Genomic DNA, 23313 nt, shown 5'->3' on the forward strand with positions numbered 1-23313 from the left:
CTTCCCACAGCCCACCGCACCAGAATGGGAAGAGGTGTTCTGTGGGATAGCTGCCCATTATGCACCACTCCCAACACCGCTGGAAATGTGGCCACGCTGCAGCGTTTTCCCTACACAGCTGTACGAAGACAGCTTTAACTCCCAGCACTGCACACCTGCAAGTATAGGCAAATCCTAAGTCTGTTGTGTAGACATGCCCTTAGGGATTGCTTTTCAGTTGCTCTTGAATATTTTTCTATGCAGGGTTGGATGCTTCAGAAACATGTAGATATTTGAAAATCTTCTTCAAAGCTTAGAATCTTTTTTCCAATAGTCAAAAGTCCCTTTTATGCTAGTTTGTCACAGTCCGTACAGGCTTGTCTAGCAAATATTAATATTAAAAATAAATAAATAAAATTGGGCGAGAGTGCTGGGTTTTTTTTGCAGTTTTAATGTACTTTGAGTATGAAAAACATTTAACCAGATTTCTAAATATCCATTTGTCCTCTCTCTCTCTCTCTCTCTCTCTCTCTCTCTCTCTTTTGCTGGGTATATAATTGGTGTGTTAACTTTTCCATAAACACAACCTCCCTTCTTTTTTCCAATAAGAGCTCTGTGGTTGAGCGATTTTTCTTTTTTCCAGTAAGAGGCAACCAATAGCCAAGCAGCTACTAGCAGATGAGAGATTAATTCTTCATTTTCTCTTTTGTGACCATTTTCATTAGGAAGCTCTAGGAGGATTACCAAATAAGTATTTGGTAATAAATATCCAACACTCCATGATACTTAGTTATGGATAGGGGTCTACCAAATTGGGAGCCATGAAAATCATGTCACAGACTGTGAAATCTGGTCTCTGAAGGCAGTGCCGCTTGCCAGCAGCATGGGGAGAAGTAAGGGTGGCGATACTATGACCCTTAACAGGGTTGGGGCCACTAGCTTGAGAAATGCTGCAGAGAAATCAGACATTTTTCATGGGTTGGTCACCAACCCATGAAAATTGTGTGATTTCTTTGTGATTGAAGTGGACCTACTTATGGATTGCATCCCAGTACTTTCTAATGACTGGACACGTTGACCATATATACATAAAAATCTTCCCTTTCATCATAATTTCTATATTAATCACCATTCGGTTGATATTCATTTTTTAACCTGACTGGTGCGAGGTACCACTGAAACAGTACCTTAAAGAAATTTTCTTTTTTTCTGTTACAGACTGAGGTTGTCTTGTTCTCTTTTCCAGATCAAATGCCATTTCTCTGTGGTAATTTTGTCTAAACTGGTCCTTCTCCCAGCTGTCATATATGAACTTTATTTTGTTGGGAAAGATGTCTGCAAAGATTGATATCAATTAATTGTTTTTTGTTTTCTAATTGACCAGATGTCATTGCTTCTATTACAGTTCGCTTTCTGTATAAAACAGGTTTTCTAGGAAGTTATAATACCTGACTTGGAAGTACTGGTACCAGAGGAGAGCAGACCAGTTTAAGTTCGTTTTGATCTTTAAATAAGTTAGAAGAGTTTCTTTACTGTGTAGCTAGCCAACCGTGTATATTTCATGGCTTTTCCAATGTTTGAAGTTCTCTGATTTGCAATGTGAGTTAAGATCAAGATTATTTGCAATGTGTCATTGGCAAGGGGAAATAATTTTACGTCTAATTCTATTCCAAACCTGTAGAGTAGCCTTTGCTAAAGAATGTGTATAAATTTCTGGAGAGTGTGTGTGTTTTTTTCATTAAGCCTGGATAGCCTATCAATGTCTATGCTGCTGCAATTTTCTTGTTCAATAAAGACCTAGTGTTGGCTGGGTTAAAGCATCCCCAATCCATTACTGCTTTGAGCTGGCTGGCTTGACAGTACCAGAGATTATTTGGAACAGGTAGTCCACCCTGTTGAATGGGACTGTACAAAATATTTGCACTCACGGTTGGTCTTTTCTTATTCCATATAAATTCTAACATTCTCTGTATTCCTGTTAGGGTTTTATCAGAAATTACTACAGAAAGATTTTGAAACAAGGAAGATATCTATGGCAGAATGTTCATTTTAACTCTGGTTATTCTTCTCAACCAAGAAAATGTTTTGTTCCTTCAGCATTCAAGATCTTCTTTCATTTGCTGAAGGAGTGGTTTGACATTTAAACCAGAGAGCTCTTTTTAGGTTGAGATTTGAATTTCAGAATATCGTATAGAATTTGTTGTCCAATTGTACCCACATGTTTTCTGGAGGTGTTACTTTTCAGAGTCTGGCAAATTTATAGCTAGCATTTCATATTTGGCATAATTTGCTTTAAATCCAGATGCTTTCCCAAAGTCCTGGACTTTGTTAGAAACTAATTTTAGGTAAATATTTGGTTTAAATAAAATTATTACATCATCTGCATAGAGTGCTATTTTCTTATGTGCTCCTGCAGGTTTTATTCCTGTGATTAATTCCTTGTTCCTTATCTGCTGAGCAAAAGACTTCGTGGCCAGTGCAAAAATTACAGATGGAGACTAAGCAAGGATGTCCTTTAATTCAAATGGGAGATTTAACCCCATTACTTGCACAACTGCTTTTGTGCTGGTGTAAAGAGCAGTTCTCCGTTTAAGGAACTGGGAGTCCTGTATGGGACAGGACATAAAACAGCAAGTTGTTCTTTGAGGAGTGTCCCTGTGGGTGCTCCACTTCAGGTGAATATGCATCCCTGCACCTTTGGGCTTATCTACACTACTGCTTAAGTCGATGCAACTTATGTTGCTCAGGAGTATGAAAAAAAATCCCTGTGAGCAACGTAAGCTACATCGACTTAAAGCTGTGTACACCGTCCCATGTTGGTGGGAGATGCTCTTCTGTCTCCATAGGTTCTGCATCTCATTGAGGTAAAGTAAATTATGTCGATTGGCGAATGCTGTCCTCTAACATAGCATGTCTCCACCAGACACGCTACACTGGCACTGCTGCAGTATGGTAGTGAAGACAAGCCCTCAGCTTGGAGAATTTCAACAATAGTACTTGTCTGGTTTGCTCTCCCCTCTCCCACACTGTTGTCAGTGCCTATCTTGTGTGCATGACAGTTCCTTCTCAACCATCCTTGGCCTGAAATGGAGCTTCCAGCAGTGTGAACACCAATAGCTTTATTTAGTGTTTAGAATAGGTTTTTAGAGTATTCTTAGTATACTATCCCTGTTTATTTTTTTATTTAAAAAAGAGAGATTTTCCTGCCTCTTAGAATAGTTCTTGTTCTTGTATAGGGCTGAACCGCTATAGATTGAGCCATTTCCGATTCACTGGGCTTCAAGTGCTGCCTTTCTTGCTGGGATGCAATCCCAGTATTGGATGGGCACTCTCATTGCGTCCAGTGCTTAGGTGAGACACACATCCCACAAAAATGCTTTCACTTCAGCAACTTAAAGGTTTGCGCCAGGAAACCCTCTTCACAGAGGAAGGCTAATTCCTCCAGAAAAGGTAGCAAGGAAAAGAGCATCAATTTTTCCCCCTTAAAGAGCCACCGAAAAAAATATGTCTTCGGCTCATTCTGTATCCTTGGTACTGACCACTCAACAACTGAGTACGTACAAGGCACTGGGATCCTCTGGTGCCATGCATACTGTGGAAGCCAGTGACCCCAAGCGAGGTGGCTCAGAGTCAAGAGGCAAACAGAGGCCCACTTCCTTTGCTACGGCACCAGTGGAGCTGCCTGAAGACGCGATACTGAGGTGCTCCCTGCAGCACCACCACCTGCTCCAGTAGCGTAGAGCACTCAGATGTTGGCACCGATGACCGCACCTACAACAGTGTTGTTGGCACCAACCTCTTCGGCTCCAAAAACAGTGGTACACCACCATTTTCTGCAATACAAAGATATACTTATTTCATTGATGTCGGAATCACCACTCTGTGGTAACCGATGTATCTCTGGTATGCATGGTACCGTGTCAGCTGGCTTCACCTCTGACCACTCCATTTTCTAATGAGGAGGGTTTTTTTCATCTCACCGCTCCTCTGCCATCCAAACTACTGCAACTTTAGGCCCACCTGTACGGTCTAAATCTCACACAAGATTGACACCCAGACCTGGGATAGCCACTCCTGGATGCCACCACCTGTGCCATTTCCCATGCAATGACCCTGTTGGGACCTCTGGACAACATATAGGAGACAATACTCCAGGCACCTGAGCTCCTACAAGGAGGGGATTAGATTTCCTGCACCACACTCAATAGGGCTACACCATAATTTGCCCCTCCTGAAAATGGGTTTATTGAAGTAGAATATTCTGAGTGGGTTTTTAAAGTTCTGCTAAGGCTTTTTCCTTTTAATGACATTATTTTGCCCTTTAACATTCATAGATGTTACTTTTAAATAAAAGTAAAAGCATTGGGAGTAACTATTTAGCTTATTGGAAAAACTTGAAATGTTTAATTCTTTAGCTGTTTGATTACATGAATCCTTGTGTTGCCAGTATCTCTCGTTTCTGATTATTTTTCATTCACAATTGTGTGCCTGAACATGACTTGGTTTTTGTTCCATATATCTTTCTTGTATATATTCTCCCCACCATCCCCAGTTCCCTCCCCTCTCCCCTTACTCTATATCAACAAATAAAATGCCAACATAACATGTAAAACAGTCCCAAAATGATTGTGCTTTGCTCTGTTCTCCTTGTGTACACTTGGACTGCTTCTCTAGCAATCCGAAGAAGGTACATTTTCCACCTGTGGGACCTTGGCCCCTCACCCTAAGGGATAGATCAGCATCTCATCATTTGAGTTACAAGGAGAATTTAGACAGAACCCCTAAAGGCTCATCCCCATCCCTCTATTTTTTTCAATCTCTTTCATCCTTGGGATCCACCTCCATTCCTCCCTTATAGTCCTTTATTTTGTCTGTCAGGGCTGGCCAAACTTACAGACCCTCTGAGCCGCATATGACAGCCTCTAGCCCCACCACTCTGCAACAGGGCAGAAGCCCCAAGCTTTGTCCCCAGTCTCTTAGGTGGAAAATGAGGGGAGATGCCACAAGCCACACTTTAACTGTAAAAAAGCCACATGTGGCTTTCAAGCCGTTGTTTGTCCACTCCTGGTCTATGTTTTAAAATGCAGAAGACAGCTATTACTGATCATCCCAATTAAAGCATACTTCATACTGTTTTCTTTGTAATGGTAACAGTTACCGTTCAATTGGTCATTCCTGGTGACTCCCAAGAAATCTCTTCTGGTTAGTCTTTAGGTTGCTCCTCTAGTATCAGAGTTCTTTTTTTCATTTTCACTTCTGCCATTGCCAGTATGGTCTCTAGAGTCTTACATTTTTTCTTTTCCCAATTCTCTTTTCCTGAGGTTTACCATTTGCTAAGGGCTTTTCAGCGGCTTATCTGTAGTTACTACCTGTGGAGAGTCGTCTTGTACATTTGAGATTTGGATTTCTATCCCAAGCATCTTGAATGTACTTTCTCTTTGTTTAAAGTATTTTCCTGTATAATACTGATTTTTGAAATCTAAGTGGGAGTCACCTTTTGCAGTGGATATCTGCCCTCCTGAGTGCTGCTGTAATTTTCCCAGTGCTGCTTTTTTTACTTTTCTTTTTTAAAGTTAGGGCAGAAAGGTCAATGTCTTTGAGTTTGAGCTCTGAATTCTGACTTTTTTTCATAATTAAAATTTTCTGTTGATAATTGCAACATTTCAGCATTAGGTCTCTGGGTTTATTAATTTATTATGAGGCCCAGGTGTGTGTGTGGTGGGGGCAGGGTGCAGTAGTGCCCTGTGTGCTTTCTCCACTTTTACCTCTTACAGACAGCTCAGCTGTAATGATTCCACAATTAAACTTTTTACATACCAGATTGGGTTTCCGTCTTCAGCATTTTCAGGCAGTTCCTTAATTCTGATGTTGTTCCTTCTCACTCTGTTTTCTATGTAATCCAATATAAACAGAATCGCATTCTGCTCCAGCTCTGCAAGTCTGTTTTGCTCTGTGTATGTCTATGCTGAATTTAGACATCTGTGGTTAGCCCATGCTAGCTGAGTTGGGCTTGGGCTTAAGGGCTCTTTAATTTCAGTGTAGACTTTTGGGCTTGGGCTGCAGCCCAAGCTCTGGGACCCTGCCACCTTGCAGGGTCCTAGAGCCCATGCTCTAGCCTGAGACTGGACGTCTACTCAGCACTTAAACAGCCCCTTAGTCCAAGTCAGCTGGCACAGGCCAGCCAGGTATGGATATCTACTTGCACTGTAGACCTATCCTCACTTGCTTCTCTTAGGACAGTCTTTAGCGTAGGGCTCACTGTTCCTTCTTGACTGCAAGAACCTTGGTCATCATATCATCTCTGATGGAATTATACTCTGAGATTATCTTCAGAATGCCTACTTTGGAAGCCATTTGATTTTCTTCAGCCCTGGCATTTCTGCCTGATTTGGCTGCCGTTTGTTCACTTGGAGTCTGAGAAGTCCCACCACGCTGCCAGAAACACTCTTCTGAGTGAGGTCTCTTTACATTTTCAGATTTTTTTGGCAAATCCATCCTCTGCAACTTTGTAATCTCTTTTTTGAGGGGAGCTTAGTAGGTTTTGGGAATTGATGGAGGCAAGTTGCTTTGCTATTACCTCATAGCATAGGCTTCAGTTAGCCATTTTATTTTGGTCTCCTGTCACGACCAGCCATTTTAGTGAACTTGATTGACTGATCTGATTGTTTTTAGGAAAGGTGTTAGCTAGTCAGTGGATTTGAGAGAGATCGAGAAATGTAGTATTGTTTTGATGTTCACATCCTATATCAAGAACTGTAACTTGCATCTTGTCTGGATGATCTAATAGAGCTTTATCTCTAGTTAACTGTAAGGTTATTGACAACTCTTTTTTCAAAAGCATCTTAGAGATAGTTTTATAATATATTTTAATATATTGTCATCATAATATATCCTGGAAGTAATAGAATTGCAGGGAAAATGTGCCCCAGTTCTTAATTTTGTTTTGGTGATTCAGTAAGACTCTCAGGATAATACATTTTGAAGAACATACCAGGAGTATTTTGTTAACTGGTTGAGGGCTCATTATAAAGTGAACATATAACTAATTTCACTTAGAGGGAAGGATCAGTAAGTATACTTTTTAGTCTGTTATGAATATTTACAAGCAAAATCTCATCTGATCTTAAAACACCTTATGCTTCCTTGACCTTTCCATTGCAAGTTATTTTAATATTAATATAGCTGTTTAAAAGTTAAACTTTAAAGTAAAATTTAAAGTAGCTTAATACATTTTTTGATCTGTTTACACAGATTTAAATGATCTGAACACTAATCATATTAAGATTATTTTGAAAAGTGCTGATCGAATTTGTTTTATGTATATCTTTTTTTTCAATTTACCAAGCACCCATCTAGCTCTCTAGGCACTTCCCATTTTATAAAAACATATAAAAAGTTCTTTCTGCCAATGAAATTCCTAACCTACCACAAATGAAATTCTCTTTTCATCCTCATACCCTATTTGTTGTTCCCTTATAGAAAACGTGTGGTTGTATAGGCCTTGTAGTATGTCCTAAAGGTCAGTACATCTGGGATCTGATGGACAAAGTTGAGGGTTGGAGAGAGGCAAGGAGAAGTAACATTCAGAGTTGCAGGTCCTTCATTGAGATTACTCTACCTCTAGCCCCCAGAAAAGCTCTCCCTAATGATATTGTACACTAGGTAACACTTATGAAGAACAAGGTCAGGTGTTGCATCTTGATAATTTTGACTTTGGCCAGTAGTTGGTTTGTTGTTTTCCTAGAAAAGAAACTCATTACAGGCACAAAGCACATCTTAAACTTGGGGGCTGCCAATTCAAGTATACCAGAAGGAGTTAAGGATCTTGGTTTACCTCAGAGATTAATTAATAATTCTAAGGACATTTATACTGATGTAATAAAAAGATTTGTTGATTATCCAGAGAAAATCCACTACTGGACATGGTAACTGGTGGTTGAATTGGCAAATTAAGCAAGATTTCTTCCTAGTAGGCTGGCTGTAATTATAGTAATTGTTGAAAAGTAGTACAAACATGAACTTTAAATTAAAAACAAAATTTGTGGGCACATAATTCAATGATTAGGCTGATATTCAAGGCTCACTTTGAAATTTAAAGCCTAATATAATAACTTGAGATTTCTAGATGATTGAACAATAACCTTTTGTTTTTACAGACCTTCCAGATGTCAATGATAAACAAAGCCAAGCTGTAAATAATCTTCTGGAAGCCATTTATCCTAGAGTGGACAAACAAGAATATGTAATTAAGCTGGAACCTATAGAAACAAATCAGAATGCTGTGTTTCAGTACATTTCAAGAACTGACAACCCAGAAGAGAACATTGAGATTAGCAGTAGTCCTGATCAAGCTCCATTACAAATACAGGAATCTACCACTGAGCAACCCAAAACTGTTTCAATTCCAGATACAGAAACTTTAGAGTTGCCACCTGCTGATGCTGTAATAAATGTAATGCCTACTCCTGACGAACCACCTCCAGCATTAAATCCTGAATTGGACTCTTCTGATAATTCAGATTTTGGCCACCAGTTGATTTGTTGTTTATGTAGAAAAGAATTTCATTCCAGACGTAGTGTACGTCGGCACATTAGAAAAGTACACAAAAAAAAGATGGAAGAACTAAAGAAGTACATAGAAACAAAAAAGAAACCAAATCAGCGCTCCACAAAAGGACGAAATAAGAATGTGCTTGTAACATTAGGTAGAAGTTGTCCCGTATGTTATAAATCATTTGCTACAAAAGCCAATGTAAGGAGGCATTTTGACGAAGTTCATAGGGGGTTAAGGAGGGATTCCATTACTCCTGATATAGCTACAAAGCCTGGGCAACCTTTGTTCTTGGATACAGTTTCTGCTAAAAAATCTTTTAAGACCCGAAAACAAAAGTCTTCCTCAAAGGCTGAATACAATTTAACTGCATGCAAATGCCTTCTGTGCAAGAGAAAATATAGTTCACAAATAATGCTTAAAAGGCACATGCAAATTGTTCACAAGATAACGCTTTCCGGAAAGAACTCTAAAAAAGAGAAAGGACCCAATAATACTGCCAACGGCACAGAAATAAAAGTAAAAGTTGAACCAGCAGATTCTGTAGAATCTTCAACCCCTTCCATCACCCTTTCTCCACAGAATGAGTTAAAGGGAACAAGTCATTCAAATGAGAAAAAGAACACACCAGCAGCACAGAAAAATAAAGTTAAGCGAGACCTTGAAAACCCTAAATCAACAAATCCATCTGCTGCAGGTGGCCAGCAAAAAACAAGGAAGCCAAAACTTTCAGCTGGCTTTGACTTCAAGCAGCTTTACTGTAAACTGTGTAAACGTCAATTTACTTCTAAACAGAACTTGACAAAACACATTGAGTTGCACACAGATGGAAATAACATTTATGTTAAATTCTACAGGTGTCCTCTCTGCACTTATGAAACACGTCGCAAACGTGATGTGATAAGGCATATAACTGTAGTTCATAAAAAGTCATCACGTTACCTTGGTAAAATAACTGCAAGTTTAGAAATCAGAGCAATAAAAAAGCCTATTGATTTTGTTCTAAATAAGGTGGCAAAAAGAGGCCCTCAGAGGGATGAAGCAAGACAGATTGGTTCAAAACAGGATGTCGCCTCTAACTCACCGAGTAAAAAGTTTGAAGGAGCTGATGTTGGCATAGAAGTAAAAGTCACAAAAAACTTTTCTCTTCACAGATGCAATAAATGTGGAAAGGCATTTGCTAAAAAGACTTTTCTAGAACACCATAAGAAAACTCACAAGGCAAATGCATCTCATTCACCAGAAGAAAACAAAACCAAAGGCAGAAGTACAAGATCAAAAGCTCTTGTCTGGTGAGAAACAACTAGTGTTTTGCCTCTATTTAAAAACAAACAAACACCACCACAACCCCCCCCCCCCATCTGATATTTTGTTGCCTGAACAGATGCTTTCCAATAGATGATGGTGTAGGAGATACAAAAGTAATGTGGCTATCACATTTGCCTCTTCAGCAAAATGTTTTCAGTGGCTTGGAGACAAGTCAATTTCTAAACTTTTTTCTTCTGCAGGAAGTTGCAACCTAATAAAGTTAGGCTGTACAGTTCTTCTAAACTGTTTTAATATGATAAAAATCAATTTATATTGGCTTATGTTTACAGTAGACATTTTAAAATTAGTTTTGCACTTGTTTGGTACTTGTTCACATGGTTTATCCTGCTAATGTACACATTTGTAGGATAGTTACAAAAATATTATGGTACTTTTATAGCTGATGTAAAAGTGAATTACAGCAGAGTAAATAAATCTCTACGTCTAACTTGGAATGAGCAGCCAGCAATAAACTTGATTATTTTTCTTTTAACTTATTCTATTAAGTTTCCCTCACTCTCCCAACATCATGGTATTATCCTAAAAGCATCTCTTTGCATGAGTAAGAGTTTCCAGGATAGCACCTTAAATATGGATGTGTTTTCTTTATTGTGATGACTTACTGTTTTTCCGCAGTCCTGCTTCATAGAAAAAATGGTGGCACGGGTAGTCTTCTAATTATAAAATATATTTCTTGGTTAAATGGAAATAACCTATAGATGGCCATGAAGGCTTTTTGGATATTGCAGATATTTGTAATAAAAACAGGCCTGGGTATGGGGAGGGGAAGCAGTCTTTAAATTATTACTTTGGAACTCTCTCCTTATAATAAATACCTGTTAAGTGAAAATAAGGCTAAATACATATGCCTTGTCCTGTATCTGCTATTGACTTCAACTCAGAAGTGCTCTCTTCCCGAAGACAACTCTGTCTTGGTATACCTTCTGCAGTGGATTACCAGTCAGGCATATGTAGGTGGGTTTTCAGTGGTTTGGTAACCACTTTCTGCTAAAGAAAATGCAACTTAATGAGCTGGGTTCTCTCTTAAAATCCCACTAATCTTGTTTGAGGAAAGAATGTTTTTAAATTTTGTTTGTGCTAAATTTTAGGTACCACCTTGCATTTAAAAATAGTTTCACTGTTGTATAATTAGTAAACAAGTTGTATTGGTAAACTCAAAATATTAATTTATTCCCATTTCTCCTCAGATAACTTCAAGTGATGTACGGAAAGTTTGGAGTTCATTTGAGTGGAAAGACTTTAATTTGGTGTTAGAACCACTAATATCTTGAAAATGGTACCATAAGAAAAATGTGGAAATACTTTAAACTATTGTTTTCTTACTAAATTAATAACTATTCTCATGGCTTGTTATGACAGTGCCTCATCCCAACACTGTCAGGTAACTGTTGATTTGCAATGCACAACCTGCATCTATAGACTAGCAGTTAACTACCCTTGTCTCTAAGCAGTTCAGCAAGTTATCAATAGAAAATGAACTTTCTGTGCTTTAAAAACAAAAAACCCTTTACAAAAAGCATTTTTTGGAAGAAAACTTATTTTTATTTAGGAAATCAAGTTGAGAGGTCACCACAGATACTGATCTTAGTACTGCTAATGCTGATGAACCAATTCTGTGACTTTTTATGTGGTATTCTACTTGGCTGGCGAACTTTTGCTTTGTTATGTACTGTTTTAAATTTATTACAAATGAATGTATAAAAGCAAACACCATATTAGTGTATATTGGCTGAATAGTTCTAATTTTTAGTAATTGTCATAACTTCAGTTGGACTAATTTCCCAACTTTTGGGTGTACTGAATTTCACTGTACTAAAGTTGCTGCAGAGATATTGCCAATAATTTTTTTTTATGCATGGTTCATAGGACAGCCTTTCATTTGTAAACATGTAGGAAGTTTACAAAAACACCTACATGCCCTATTCCATATTCTTTAATTTTGTGTTTAAATTTTATACACAAGCACTTTAATGATAGTTGCAGTTAATTTTTCAGTTATTGTTTTAAAAAAACACACTAATGTTAATATGAAGGTAGTGAATATTTTCTGATGTTTTATAGACACAGACAATCCATGCACAACCACTTCTTATAATGCTAGTTTTATTTCTTTAAATGTTAATAAAAGGGAGGATAGTGTGAGAGAAACTCAGAATATTTTTTTCTCGCAAGATCTTAAGTGACCACTTTAGGTAGCACTTGACTTTATTGTAGGATTTGCAAAATGCTTACTGATCCTTTTGTCTATTTTATAATCAAGATATTAGCAAAACAGTAGCACACCTGCCATTATGGAAATCTTGGCAGGCTTGTGTGCATCAATTTTTTTTTACTTTTTAGAAGATATTTTATTTAGTGATTTGTGTCAAATTGCCACAATTTGAAAGGTACTGTACATGAGAAGAAATACCATGTTTTTATATAGGTTCACTCTCTTGCTTAGGGAGGTGCCTTGTCATGTATACTTTTTGTATTAAAAAAAATCTAAAAATGTTGATCACAAGATCATCGATTAAAAAAATGCTTTTATGGATAGAAGAATGTTTGGTCTTTTTAGTGCTTTGCACTAAAAAAATACACTGTGAATGGGAACTGGACTATAACTGTTGCTGGAAATGTTCTATATTGAATGTACATGCTCTTGTTTGGATAAATGTACTGTATTTGGAAATAAATCAGACTGGAAGTTACTTTAACAAAGTGTGCTTAGGAAAAAAAGGTGTATTCTACTGAAACTGGAATGCCTTTCTTGAGTCATAAACCAATTCAATTACTACCAGCAGCTACACTTCAACGTTTGCATTTCTATAAACTTTATTTCTCTATCATTGAGTCTGGTTTGTTGTATTTTTCCACTGGAATTAAAAATACTTTTGCCTTATGAGAAACTTAGCAGTTGCAGTGAACCCTTTTTTTCTACACTTATAGTGACCTCCATTATGTAATTAAGAAATCCTTGTCTAATCTTAGTTTTTTGTCACTTGTGAAAACTATCCTTGTCTTGATTTTAGTTAAGCAAAACTTTGTTATGGTCCTTGTTAATAGTGTTGTAAACCAAATACTGATGCTCGGGAAGAATGAATGTAGATTTTTATAAGAAAGGTAGGATCCTTAGTTTTATATAAAGAATGAGGGAGGCTTTTGTAACAGTTACCCATTTTCATTTGGTTAGAATATGCCCAGAGAACCCCTGTTGGCTTATGATTTTAATATATTAAAAAGTAGGTTGCCCTTACGTGTCCAGCTCCCTAATGCCTATTCCTAGATCTCTTTGCGTTAAGATCAGGAAAATAAAATGCAGGAGTGGTGGTAAAGTGATGGGAAGTTATTCAGCTAATTTTAGTATTGTAGTGGGGCTTTGTGGTCATCTAAATCTTAATGCAGTCTTACTGTGCTACGTCCTTCATGTCTGCCTTAAGAAAAGAAAATTGAAGTATTCATAAAGATTTTTATAGATTTTGTGTTTAATTTAATACAGGAAACTTCCTGTATTAAGTGGCATTTTGTTTGGTAAGTAACTGGACCTTAACAAAAGGACCCTGAAATATCATAGATTTTAAATTATCCAAAGGCATAGACCATTTTTTACATAATCCTTTTACTTTTATAACAGGATCCGTTATCCCAGAGCCTCTTACTAGTATAGTTTCCCTCTTTCTGTACCATAAATATCTCAGTTCTTCTTCTTGCCTTTCCTGGTATCTTGTTCCGATTCCAAGTGACTTAAAAGTATCCGTATTCTCAATACTATTTGTACTATTCAGGAGATTACATTGTAAATATTTTTCCAATACACCTAAATCATTTTATAAGTTTAAACCTAATCAAATCATTAACTTCTAGAATTAGCTAGGCAGTTACTTTTTTTTAAAGGTATTAATAATGGATCATTTATGTTGAAGGATTTAGATGGAGGAATAGTAGTATGTTGTAAATTTTTTTTTTTCCTTGGTGTGAGAGGTCAGCACGATAAGAAATCATTAAGGTAAGAGAAGGGCTGGCTCCAGCTTTTTTGCCGCCCCAAGCGACAAAAACAAAACCTAATTGAGCTGCTGCCGAAGTGGCGCCGACGAAGAAGAGAGGGACTGAAGGACCCACCGCCGAAGACCCGGATGTGCTGCCCCAATAACGGATGGAGTGCCACTTCTTCCTATTGGCCACCCCAGGCACCTGCTTCCTCCACTGGTGCCTGGAGCTGGCTCTGGATAAGACTCTCTTACTGAGATACCTATAGGTCTAGACTCTGGTTATAAGTGGTGATGAGATCAGAAATGTGGGCAGTGTGGTGTGAGAGGCCAGGAGGTGTCATAAACTTCAGTGAGTCTTGAAATTTGAGAGGATAGATGAAAGGGTTTGTACCATTATGAGAAAGTCTTTTGGGCTTATGAGGTGAGGATGATCTTGTATTCTCTCAGCTAATTTCATGGAAGTGGGACTGGTTAGACTGGGATGCAGAGACAATGGGAGTGGGTGATTGTGTTGATGTTGCTCTCCATATTTGGCAATAGGAGCAGAGTGACGATAAACGCATTTATAGACCTGCCAGGGATCAGTGCAACAGCCAGAGTGAGTATGAGTGATGGCATTACACAAGTGAAGATCCTACAAATTCATGAATCTCTCGGGCAGACCTGCAGGTGGCTCCGTGAAGGTGCTCCAAATCTGCTAGTAGGAGGGTCCTAGTTTCTGACCTTTTTAATAAAACAGGTAGTACATAGGCTTGATCCTTAACTTTGTCTCAGTGCAAAGACACTTTTGCATCCATAATCGAGACGTACTTCATACAGGAGGCAGCAAGACCTATTTGCTGAAGAACATCTGGTTTGCTACTACTATTTGAACTCTGCTTCTTATGTAGATGAGCTCATCAACGCTCTCCATGGTACTCGATTCCACCTGCACTGGGGTTCTGGTAGCCCAACTCTGAGGTTCTGGACCTTGATCTTGGGTCATGAGATAGTCAACCCCATAGTGCAGGTCATGTCTTGGAGGGAAGGGCTGAAATTCTCTGACATTTCCACAAGCAGGGTGATATCACTGCTGTAGTCTTGGTCGGTAAACACTTCTTGACTAGTCTTTGTTCCAGTGTGTGGAGTGGCAAGTCTTAATGTCAAAAGCTGTGAATTGGTGCTGGTGTGAAAATTGTGCTCCAGAGTTAGCACAACATTTTGAATACCAACTCCTTTTGGCATAAGCCAAGGTGGAAACCTGTCGAATAAATCAAAAGCTGCTTTGAAACAGCAGTTAAATCCTTGGTGCAGTTGAGTCAGAAACCAGAGGGTACAGTACTAGCAGAATGTGATCAAGGGCTTCATGTCTAGTTGGCAGCCAGTATCAAGTGGAGTGCCCCAAGGGTCAGTCCTGGGGCCGGTGTTGTTCAACATCTTCATTAATGATCTGGAGGATGGCGTCAACTGCACCCTCAGCAAGTTTGCAGATGACGCTAAACTGGGAGGAGTGATAGATATGCTGGAGGGTAGGGATAGGATACAAGGGACCTAGACAAATTAGAGGATTGGGCCAAAAGAAATCTGCTGAGGTTCAGCAAGGACAAGTGCGGAGTCCTGCACTTAGGACAGAAGAATCCCGTCACTATTACAGACTAGGGACCGAATGGCCAGGAAGCAGTTCTGCAGAAAAAGACCTAGGGGTTATATTGGACGAGAAGCTGGATATCAGTCAACAGTGTGCCCTTCTTCCCAAGAAGACTAATGGCATTTTGGGCTGTATAAGTAGGGGCATTGCCAGCAAATTGAGGGACATGATCATTTCCCTCTATTCGACATTGGTGAGGCCTCATGTGGAGTACTGTGTCCAGTTTTGGGCCCCACACTACAAGAAGGATGTGGAAAAATTGGAAAGAGTCTAACGGAGGGCAGCAAAAATGATTAGGGGGCTGCAGCACATGACTTATGAGGAGAGGCTGAGGGAACTGGGATTATTTAGTCTGCAGAAAAGAAGGGGGGAGATTTGATAGCAGCCTTCAACTACCTGAAAGAGGGTTCCAAATATGATGGATCTAGATTGTTCTCAGTGGTACCAGGTGACAGAACAAGGAGTAGTGTTCTCAAATTGCAGTGGGGAAGATTTAGGTTGGATATTAAGAAAAACTTCACTAGGAGGGTGGTGAAGCACTGGAATGGGTTACTTAGGGAAGTGGTGGAATCTCCTTTCTTAAAGGTTTTTAAGGTCAGGCTTGACAAAGCCCTGGCTGGGATGATTTAGTTAGGGATTGGCCCTGCTTTGAGCAGGGGGTTGGACTAGATGATCTCCTGAGGTCCCTTCCAGCCCTGATATTCCATGGTTCTATGAATGGAAAGATGGCATTATAGTCTCCCTGTACAAGCCAAATGACCCCCCACCAAGTGTAGCAGGTTTCACTGCAGGGCTGTCAACAATGGGCTCTATCCTTACTCGCTGGCTTCTGGCTGAGCTGCACTGAGAGTGACTGTGGGGGGAAACAATAGGTTGTAATGATGAGGGGGATTTATGTTTTGAGAGGGATGGCATTATGGGGAGGGAGAGGCCCTAAGATATACGAGACCGTCAGTGTGAAGTTGTGAATTGTGCAAAGTAAAGATGGGTTAGGAAGAGTTTGTTTTAAGATGTCTTTTACAGCTAGCCCTGGGTCTTGCTGTTCGAGCTACCTAGTTGCAGCGACTGAATTCCTTTAGAAGTCACTATCAAATGGACAAAAGCACAGAACAGTGTTGCTGTATGCTGGAATATGTATGCCCAGGATGGGGTCTGGTTTCAGGCCTTGGTTCCTTGATCTCCGTGACAATTGGGGGAGGGAGGAGTAATAATTTTGTAAGGAGAAATCAGGAACAAGATGTTTAATTTCTCTTTTATTTTTGGTGTCACCTCAGGAGGTTTCATTGTCAAGAGACAAGGTTCCTGGCCTTCAGTTCCTAATGATGAAAACTCTTAGAGGGAAATAAATCATCAACAGTCTGTGCTTTAATAAAAGCTTCAACTTCCGATCCTGTGTATCACTGAAAACAAGGTAAATGATTCTGCTAGTCTAGTGTTACCCACGTGGTGTTCACCATGCTATTTGGTACATGATAAACCTAGTAGGACTCAGCAGGGAGGAGGTATGGCCATGCTGATTGCATTCAGCCTAATGAGGTCTCCTTCTCCAAAACTGGATCTGATAGTATGTTCACTTAGGTCGACCAGGTTCGTCCCCCCCTCCCCCCAGTATAGACCTAGCCTAAATGAATAGCGTAGCTGAAGTCGGCATATCTTAGGTCGATTTACCTGGCTGCGAGGACAGCGGCGAGTTGACCGCTGCTGCTCCCACGTTGACTCCGCTTCTGCCTCTCACCACAGTGGAGTTCTGGAGTCGACGGCAGAGCGATTGGGGATTGATTTATCACATCTACACAAGGCATGATAAATCGATCCCCGATAGCTCGATCACTACTGCCGATCCGGTGGCTAGTGTAGACGTACCTTTACTAGGAAAGTCCCAGGATGACATTAAGAAGGGACTGGTTTCAGTTTGTTGCTTGACCTGTTGCACTGCTATGTCAGTTTGAACTGAGTAAACTGATTGCTAGAATGGCAAAATTTAATTGTTTTCTGATTTCAATTTGCATGTAGATGATGATGACTTTTTGGGGTAGCTCAGGATTTCCTGATCACTATGACCTTGTTCAAGGTAGTTACTGACTCAGTTCATATAGCTGGTCACACTCTGGATCTGGTTTTTGGATTGAGATTGGAGGTTAGACAATTGGCTGTTAAACTTGTGTCAAGGATCAACAATTAACTCGTGCTTTGAGGATGTCAAGGTGAAGGACCTGTTTTGATGATTTGTCCTCAGATTACTGGAACAAGAAAAGATCCAGATTGCTCTGAGGGAGAATCTTGTTTCACTAAAAGACCCTCCTTGTGGGCCAGTAGAACAATATACTTTTTGTCCTTCACCATTAATGAGGTGACCTCTAGGCATTCTCTTCATTTTTCGATATTCTGACTTCATTTTCATAGGTCACTCTGGTTTGTCGCTGTTCAGTGATGAATTGAGAGAGAAAATGGCTAGGGTACTGGTTGTGGAAGTCTCATAATAAGGCTGATCAGTTGCAGCATAAAATTTTTTTACAAACTCTTATGTGGCTGTCCAGGAGGCAAATAAAATTTTTTCCCACCACCACAATATCCACAAAATCTCAGACTACACAACTGTTTCAGCTGGTAGATAATCTGGTGAATCAAAACAGTCTCAGCTCAGTCACTAGTCTGACTACCCCACATTGTGAGCAAATTGCTAGTCATTTTGCAGGAAAAAAAGAATCCAATTATGGATAGACTGTCTGTGGTGGCAGAGCAAAATCTTGAAGGAATAAGGGCAACATCTTGCCTGCCAGAGTTTCAACTGGTGCTCCCTGAGGCACTTGAGATGTTGAGAGAACTTTGTCCCTCAGTCTTTGGAGCAATGTCCTTCCTAGCTGGTGAATTACCGGGTCCCTTGCTTGTGGAGATAATCGAGGCCATCTATGGCATTGAAAAAAGCATTAAACAGTAACCCAGTCACCTTTTTGAAAGGTTGAGACCTTTCCTTTCTGATGTGGTCATTGCCATTGTTCATGAGATAACAAAAACAAGACTGGGCTCTACAAGGACTACACCCTTAAGCCATTTAGAAACTGAAGCTAGTGCAGAAAGCAGCAGCTGTCTTACCGAGCAGGGCTTCTTGCTAGGAGCATATGACACCAGTGCTCTGAGATTTGCACTGGCTGCCTGTTGTTTTCTGGGTGGAGTTTAAGGTGTTATGACCTGTAAAGCCTTAGGGCTTGTCTACATCAGAAAGTTGCAGCGCTGGTGAGGGAGTTACAGCGCTGCAACTTAGGAGGTGTACACATCTGCAGGGCACCACCAGCGCTGCAACTCCCTGTTTGCAGCGCTGGCCGTACTCCTGTTTTGTCTCGGGTGTAGAGGATCCAGCGCTGGTGATCCAGCGCTGGTAATCAAGTATAGACACTTACCAGCGCTTTTCTTGACCTCCGTGGAATAAGCATGTATCCCAGCATACCTGAGGAAGCCTCTGGTAATCAAGCTGGTCTCCTTCCCCGGCTTGCTCTCGCGTTCCCCGAACCCCGAGCAAGCAGGTCTTCTTCCCTGCGGTTTGCAGGGTGGTTCGGGGAACGCGAGAGCAAACCGCGGCGAAGCTGGTCTCCTTCCCCGGCTTGCTCTCGCGTTCCCCGAACCCCGAGCAAGCAGGTCTTCTTCCCTGCGGTTTGCAGGGTGGTTCGGGGAACGCGAGAGCAAACCGCGGCGAAGCTGGTCTCCTTCCCCGGTTTGCTCTCGCGTTCCCCGAACCCCGAGCAAGCAGGTCTTCTTCCCTGCGGTTTGCAGGGTGGTTTGGGGAACGCGAGAGCAAACCGCGGCGAAGCTGGTCTCCTTTCCCGGTTTGCTCTCGCGTTCCCCGAAAGCTCTTGAAGCCGCCCAACAGCGCTGCAGTGTGGCCACATCTAACACCACTTGCAGCGCTGGTTGCTGTAAGTGTGGCCACTCTGCAGCGCTGGCCCTATACAGCTGTACTAATACAGCTGTAACAACCAGCGCTGCAAAATTTTAGATGTAGACATGGCCTTAGTGTCTGTGACTGGCCTCACCCATGGCATACCATAGCTGTAGTCAGGAGAGGTGGCTGAATAGGATTCCCCTTCTTACAAAAGAGACAGTGTCTGGCAGCGAGCTCTAAGCTATGTCTACGCTGCTCTCCTGTGGCAGCTGCACATCCCTGGCAGTGGCATGTGGTGAAAGGCTCTGGCAGCAGGAGACAGTGGAGAAAGGCTCTGGCACTGAGACATTACCCTACTAAAAACAGTTTAGATGGGGGAGGTGCTGCTTGGGCCTGTACAGAGCCCTGCAGGTACATACCCACTGGGTTCAGGCATGTCTCTACTTGTTCATGTAGTGTCATCTACACTGGTACTTATGCCTGTGCCAGGGGAATGGGGCATGCAGTATATGTACTCTCCACACCACTGTACGTGGGCAGTGTAGATGTGCCCTGAGACTCTGTAACTTGTTTTCCCATTTGTCTAAAATAGCCCAAATTTGGTGACCTTTCAAGCACCCTGCAAAAGACATCTGTTTATTGGGGTTTTTGGATAGAGTTGAGGGTGTGCTTTCTATAATGGTGAGGGATTTCTGAACACCATTACTATTATAAAAGCCCAAACCAAACAAATTGTGTGATATTGTGGATTCTTAAATGAGAATATTTGCATAATTGCTGCGGAGGTCATGTAAAATATATGCTTGGAACTCGTAACAAATTACAGCAAATGGGGAAATTGCTAATGCTTCCTATCTTCACAAGCGGTCCACTCTTTCACACTTTAAAGATTTAACGGACTGTTTTGTTTTATTGCGATAGTGCCTAGAGGTGCCAATCAAGGATTAAGGCTCCATTGTGCTAAGCACTGTTGTTGCATGCTGTCTAAATTCAATTTACGAGGTGTTTGCAATTTGTTACTCTGTCCATGTTCCAAGATACTCAGTTTAATTAGTATTACCGTTTCACAGTCCTAATTTTATAAGACTTGCTTCATCTATGCTGCCTTGCTACTTGAGATTACATTGGAGTCAAATTTCTGTTAGTTTGGCAATTTTTGTTCAAATTTTAGCTTTAGAAAAAAGCGTTTTTCATAGTAGTCAGTTACTTGCCAGCTGCAATTATATTGAAGTGTGCAATTTCTCCTACCCGATTCCCTTGTCCTCTTTTGTGTTTTGAATTTCAGTGAGTGGCACCTGGCTGGTTGCAACAATGTGGCATCAGGTAATCACAGGGAGGAGGTTGGTCACCTTTAAAAGAAATTTCATATTGAAAAGGGTTTTTTACCTTGGAAAGTACTGGGTTATTTCTTTGAAACTATTCTGAGTTACATGGCTGAAGGCAATGGATTTAAACACTGCAGAAATTGGCCAGCGAACAAAGCAGCAGTTAGCATCCTTGACATTAAAATGGCTTAAAACTCAAACACAGAGAAATGAGTTTGGTTTTTTATCTTGATGCCAATTTTATAATCTCAGTATGTTGGGGTCTAGGACAAGTGTAGGCCAAGTTTCAGCATAGTGTGAACAATTGATCAGTGATAAATCCCTGGAAACATGAGGCTATAATAGAAATGCTGACTGTCCTTTACTGTAGTATAGCAGTATTAAAACACTTATCTCTGTTCACTGCAGTCAAAAATATCTTTCAAAAATTTCCATTTAAGATTCTTTGAAAATGCTTAGTTTGCCAAGTTTTTATGGTTTTCTGTTTTAAATTATTCATGAATTGATATTTGAGACATTAGTACATAATAATAACCGAAAGGTACAATAAACTCTAAAAGTAGTAATCTTGTTTTGCTTTGAGATAAACTCTTACATTTCAACTGATGAATGAGATTTGTTTTTACAAAAACAGAAATATTTTCTCAGGTGTAATTGCCATTAAAACATTACAGTTGTACTGAGCAAATGTACTACATTTTTGTTTAGAATTCCTGAGTTGAAGTCTCTATCAATGTTACTGTGACAGATTTGGAGTTCCTCTGTAATTTATGAATACTGTGTGCTAGCCTGTTTGTTGGGGTGTTTTTTGTATGACTATATTGGGATAGCTCATCAAGACTGAGAATGCTGAAAAGTGGCTTATCTTCAGTCAAATACTTAAGTTGTTAAGGGACGATGCCACAATTGATAGCTTTGATTTCCCCTTCTGTCAAGTCAACCTACAAATTGGTTTGGACTGGAACAGGAGAAGACTTGGAAATATAGAACAAAAGAATTTCCATGGGCTTAAAAGGGACCCTTGGGAGAAAGAGAGGGAGTAATTGTTCCCTGAATCTAACTAGTGTTTCTGGAGAAGTTAAGCCTTTCTAGGTCATCATCAAAGGATGGGTAGAGTAAGGTAGACAGATGTGTGTAGACTTCTCAAAAGCCTTAGTTTCTACTGTTGAAATAAAGAGTATTATGTTTTATCTGATCACTCTACATGACTAGCCAGACTCCCTAAAGAAAAACTTCTGGTGCCCAGTCTCGGACCTGAAGGATAAGAACAATTGATATTCAGGGTATTGTAGTCCAGCACCTGGTAATGGAGTAGGAGAATCTCAAAGTGTGAGATAATCAGGTCTTGGACAAAAAAATTAGCTGTGTGAACAGAGAGAAAACATCATGTCTTGGAGCTGTTGTGCAGAAAAAGTGGCAAGATTTAGAAATGGTATGGATGCATGATCAAAAGAGGGCTGAGTGAAAGATGAAGCTAATATTATGGGCTTGAGTGACAATGAGACAAGTGACAATTGAGAGAACCTTTGAAGGTTGCTATCCTGTAAATTCCTATAGTAGTCTTCTATACAAGTAATTCACATAAAACATTTACTAATACTTGTCACCCTTTTATACATCTAAAACATCAGACATATGTAATTCCTATAGAGCAGGGGTCGGCAACCTCTGTCACACAGCTCGCCAGGATAAGCACCCTGGCAGACCGGGCCAGTTTGTTTACCTGCCGCGTTGGAAAGTTCAGCAGACCACGGCTCCCACTGGCCGCGGTTCGCCGTTCCAGGCCAATGGGGGCGGCAGGAAGCGCCGCAGGCTGAGGGATGTACTGGCCGTCGCTTTCCGCCACCCCCATTAGCATGGGGGTGGTGAACCACGGCTAGCAGGAGCCGCGGTCCGATGAACCTGGTGACGTAGCAGGTAAACAAACTGGCCCGGCCCGCCAGGGTGCTTATCCTGACGAGCCACATGCCAGAGGTTGCCGACCCCTGCTATAGAGTTCCCCCCATCAGTTACTTTTAAGGAAGTGCAAGTATATATTATAAATATAAGTTTAGCAACCTAAAAGGAAAGAGAACTTGCATTAGAAAGGTCAGTGGTGCTTGAGTCTGACAAACAAGTTAGTCATTAATGTGTTTATGGAAAATATCATGTAAATTGTGGCATTTGAAATTCATGACTGACATCTCTCCAAGAATCAAGATTTGTGGTATGGGATGTTTGGCAGGCCTTAACAGCATTCATTCTGTCATCAGTGCTGTAGTTCAGTTTAAGGACAGTGGAGCTGCATAATTCCTTAGTGAATATCAGGATGTGAATTGCACTTTATCAGTGTCTGTTACCAGCTCCAAGCTTCATTTATCTTTTATCTCTGCATTTTAAAATAGCAAAATACTTTGTGACAGCAAAATTACATCTCCCTTTCAAAATGCAGAAGTTTTTCCTTTTTTGGGGGGAAATGTCTCAACTAGAATTTTTCACTTTGCTGCCCAAAAGCCAACTAGAGGTACTCTACACATGAGGATGTCTCTTTCCCAGCCACACCTAATCAAAGAGCCAGTGCTTCTTTTCAGTCCTCCTTCCTGTGACAAGCTAGTGTCCATCTGCCCACAGACCTGCCAGGTTGGAGCAAGAACCATCTGCTTCTCCCCCAGTCCAGT

The 23313-nt window shown here is 40.5% G+C and overlaps 1 protein-coding gene across 7 annotated transcripts in view; it reads left to right on the plus strand.

Moving 5' to 3' along the window:
• Positions 1-12687, plus strand: part of ZNF800 (zinc finger protein 800) — a 37426-nt gene extending 24739 nt beyond the window's left edge. For 6 of the 7 annotated variants that reach the window (XM_050936200.1, XM_050936197.1, XM_050936198.1 and 3 more), the window contains one exon: positions 8136-10331. In XM_050936200.1, the coding sequence (XP_050792157.1) occupies positions 8136-9826 (1691 nt within the window). In that variant the 3' untranslated portion in view covers positions 9827-10331. Of the gene's footprint in view, positions 1-8135; positions 10332-11046 lie in introns of those variants that run through there. The other variant, XM_050936202.1, reaches the window with a different exon arrangement.
• Positions 12688-23313: the final 10626 nt, after the last annotated feature.

The sequence above is a fragment of the Gopherus flavomarginatus genome, chromosome 1 (assembly GCF_025201925.1).
Source record: "Gopherus flavomarginatus isolate rGopFla2 chromosome 1, rGopFla2.mat.asm, whole genome shotgun sequence".
Lineage (NCBI taxonomy): Eukaryota > Metazoa > Chordata > Testudines > Testudinidae > Gopherus > Gopherus flavomarginatus.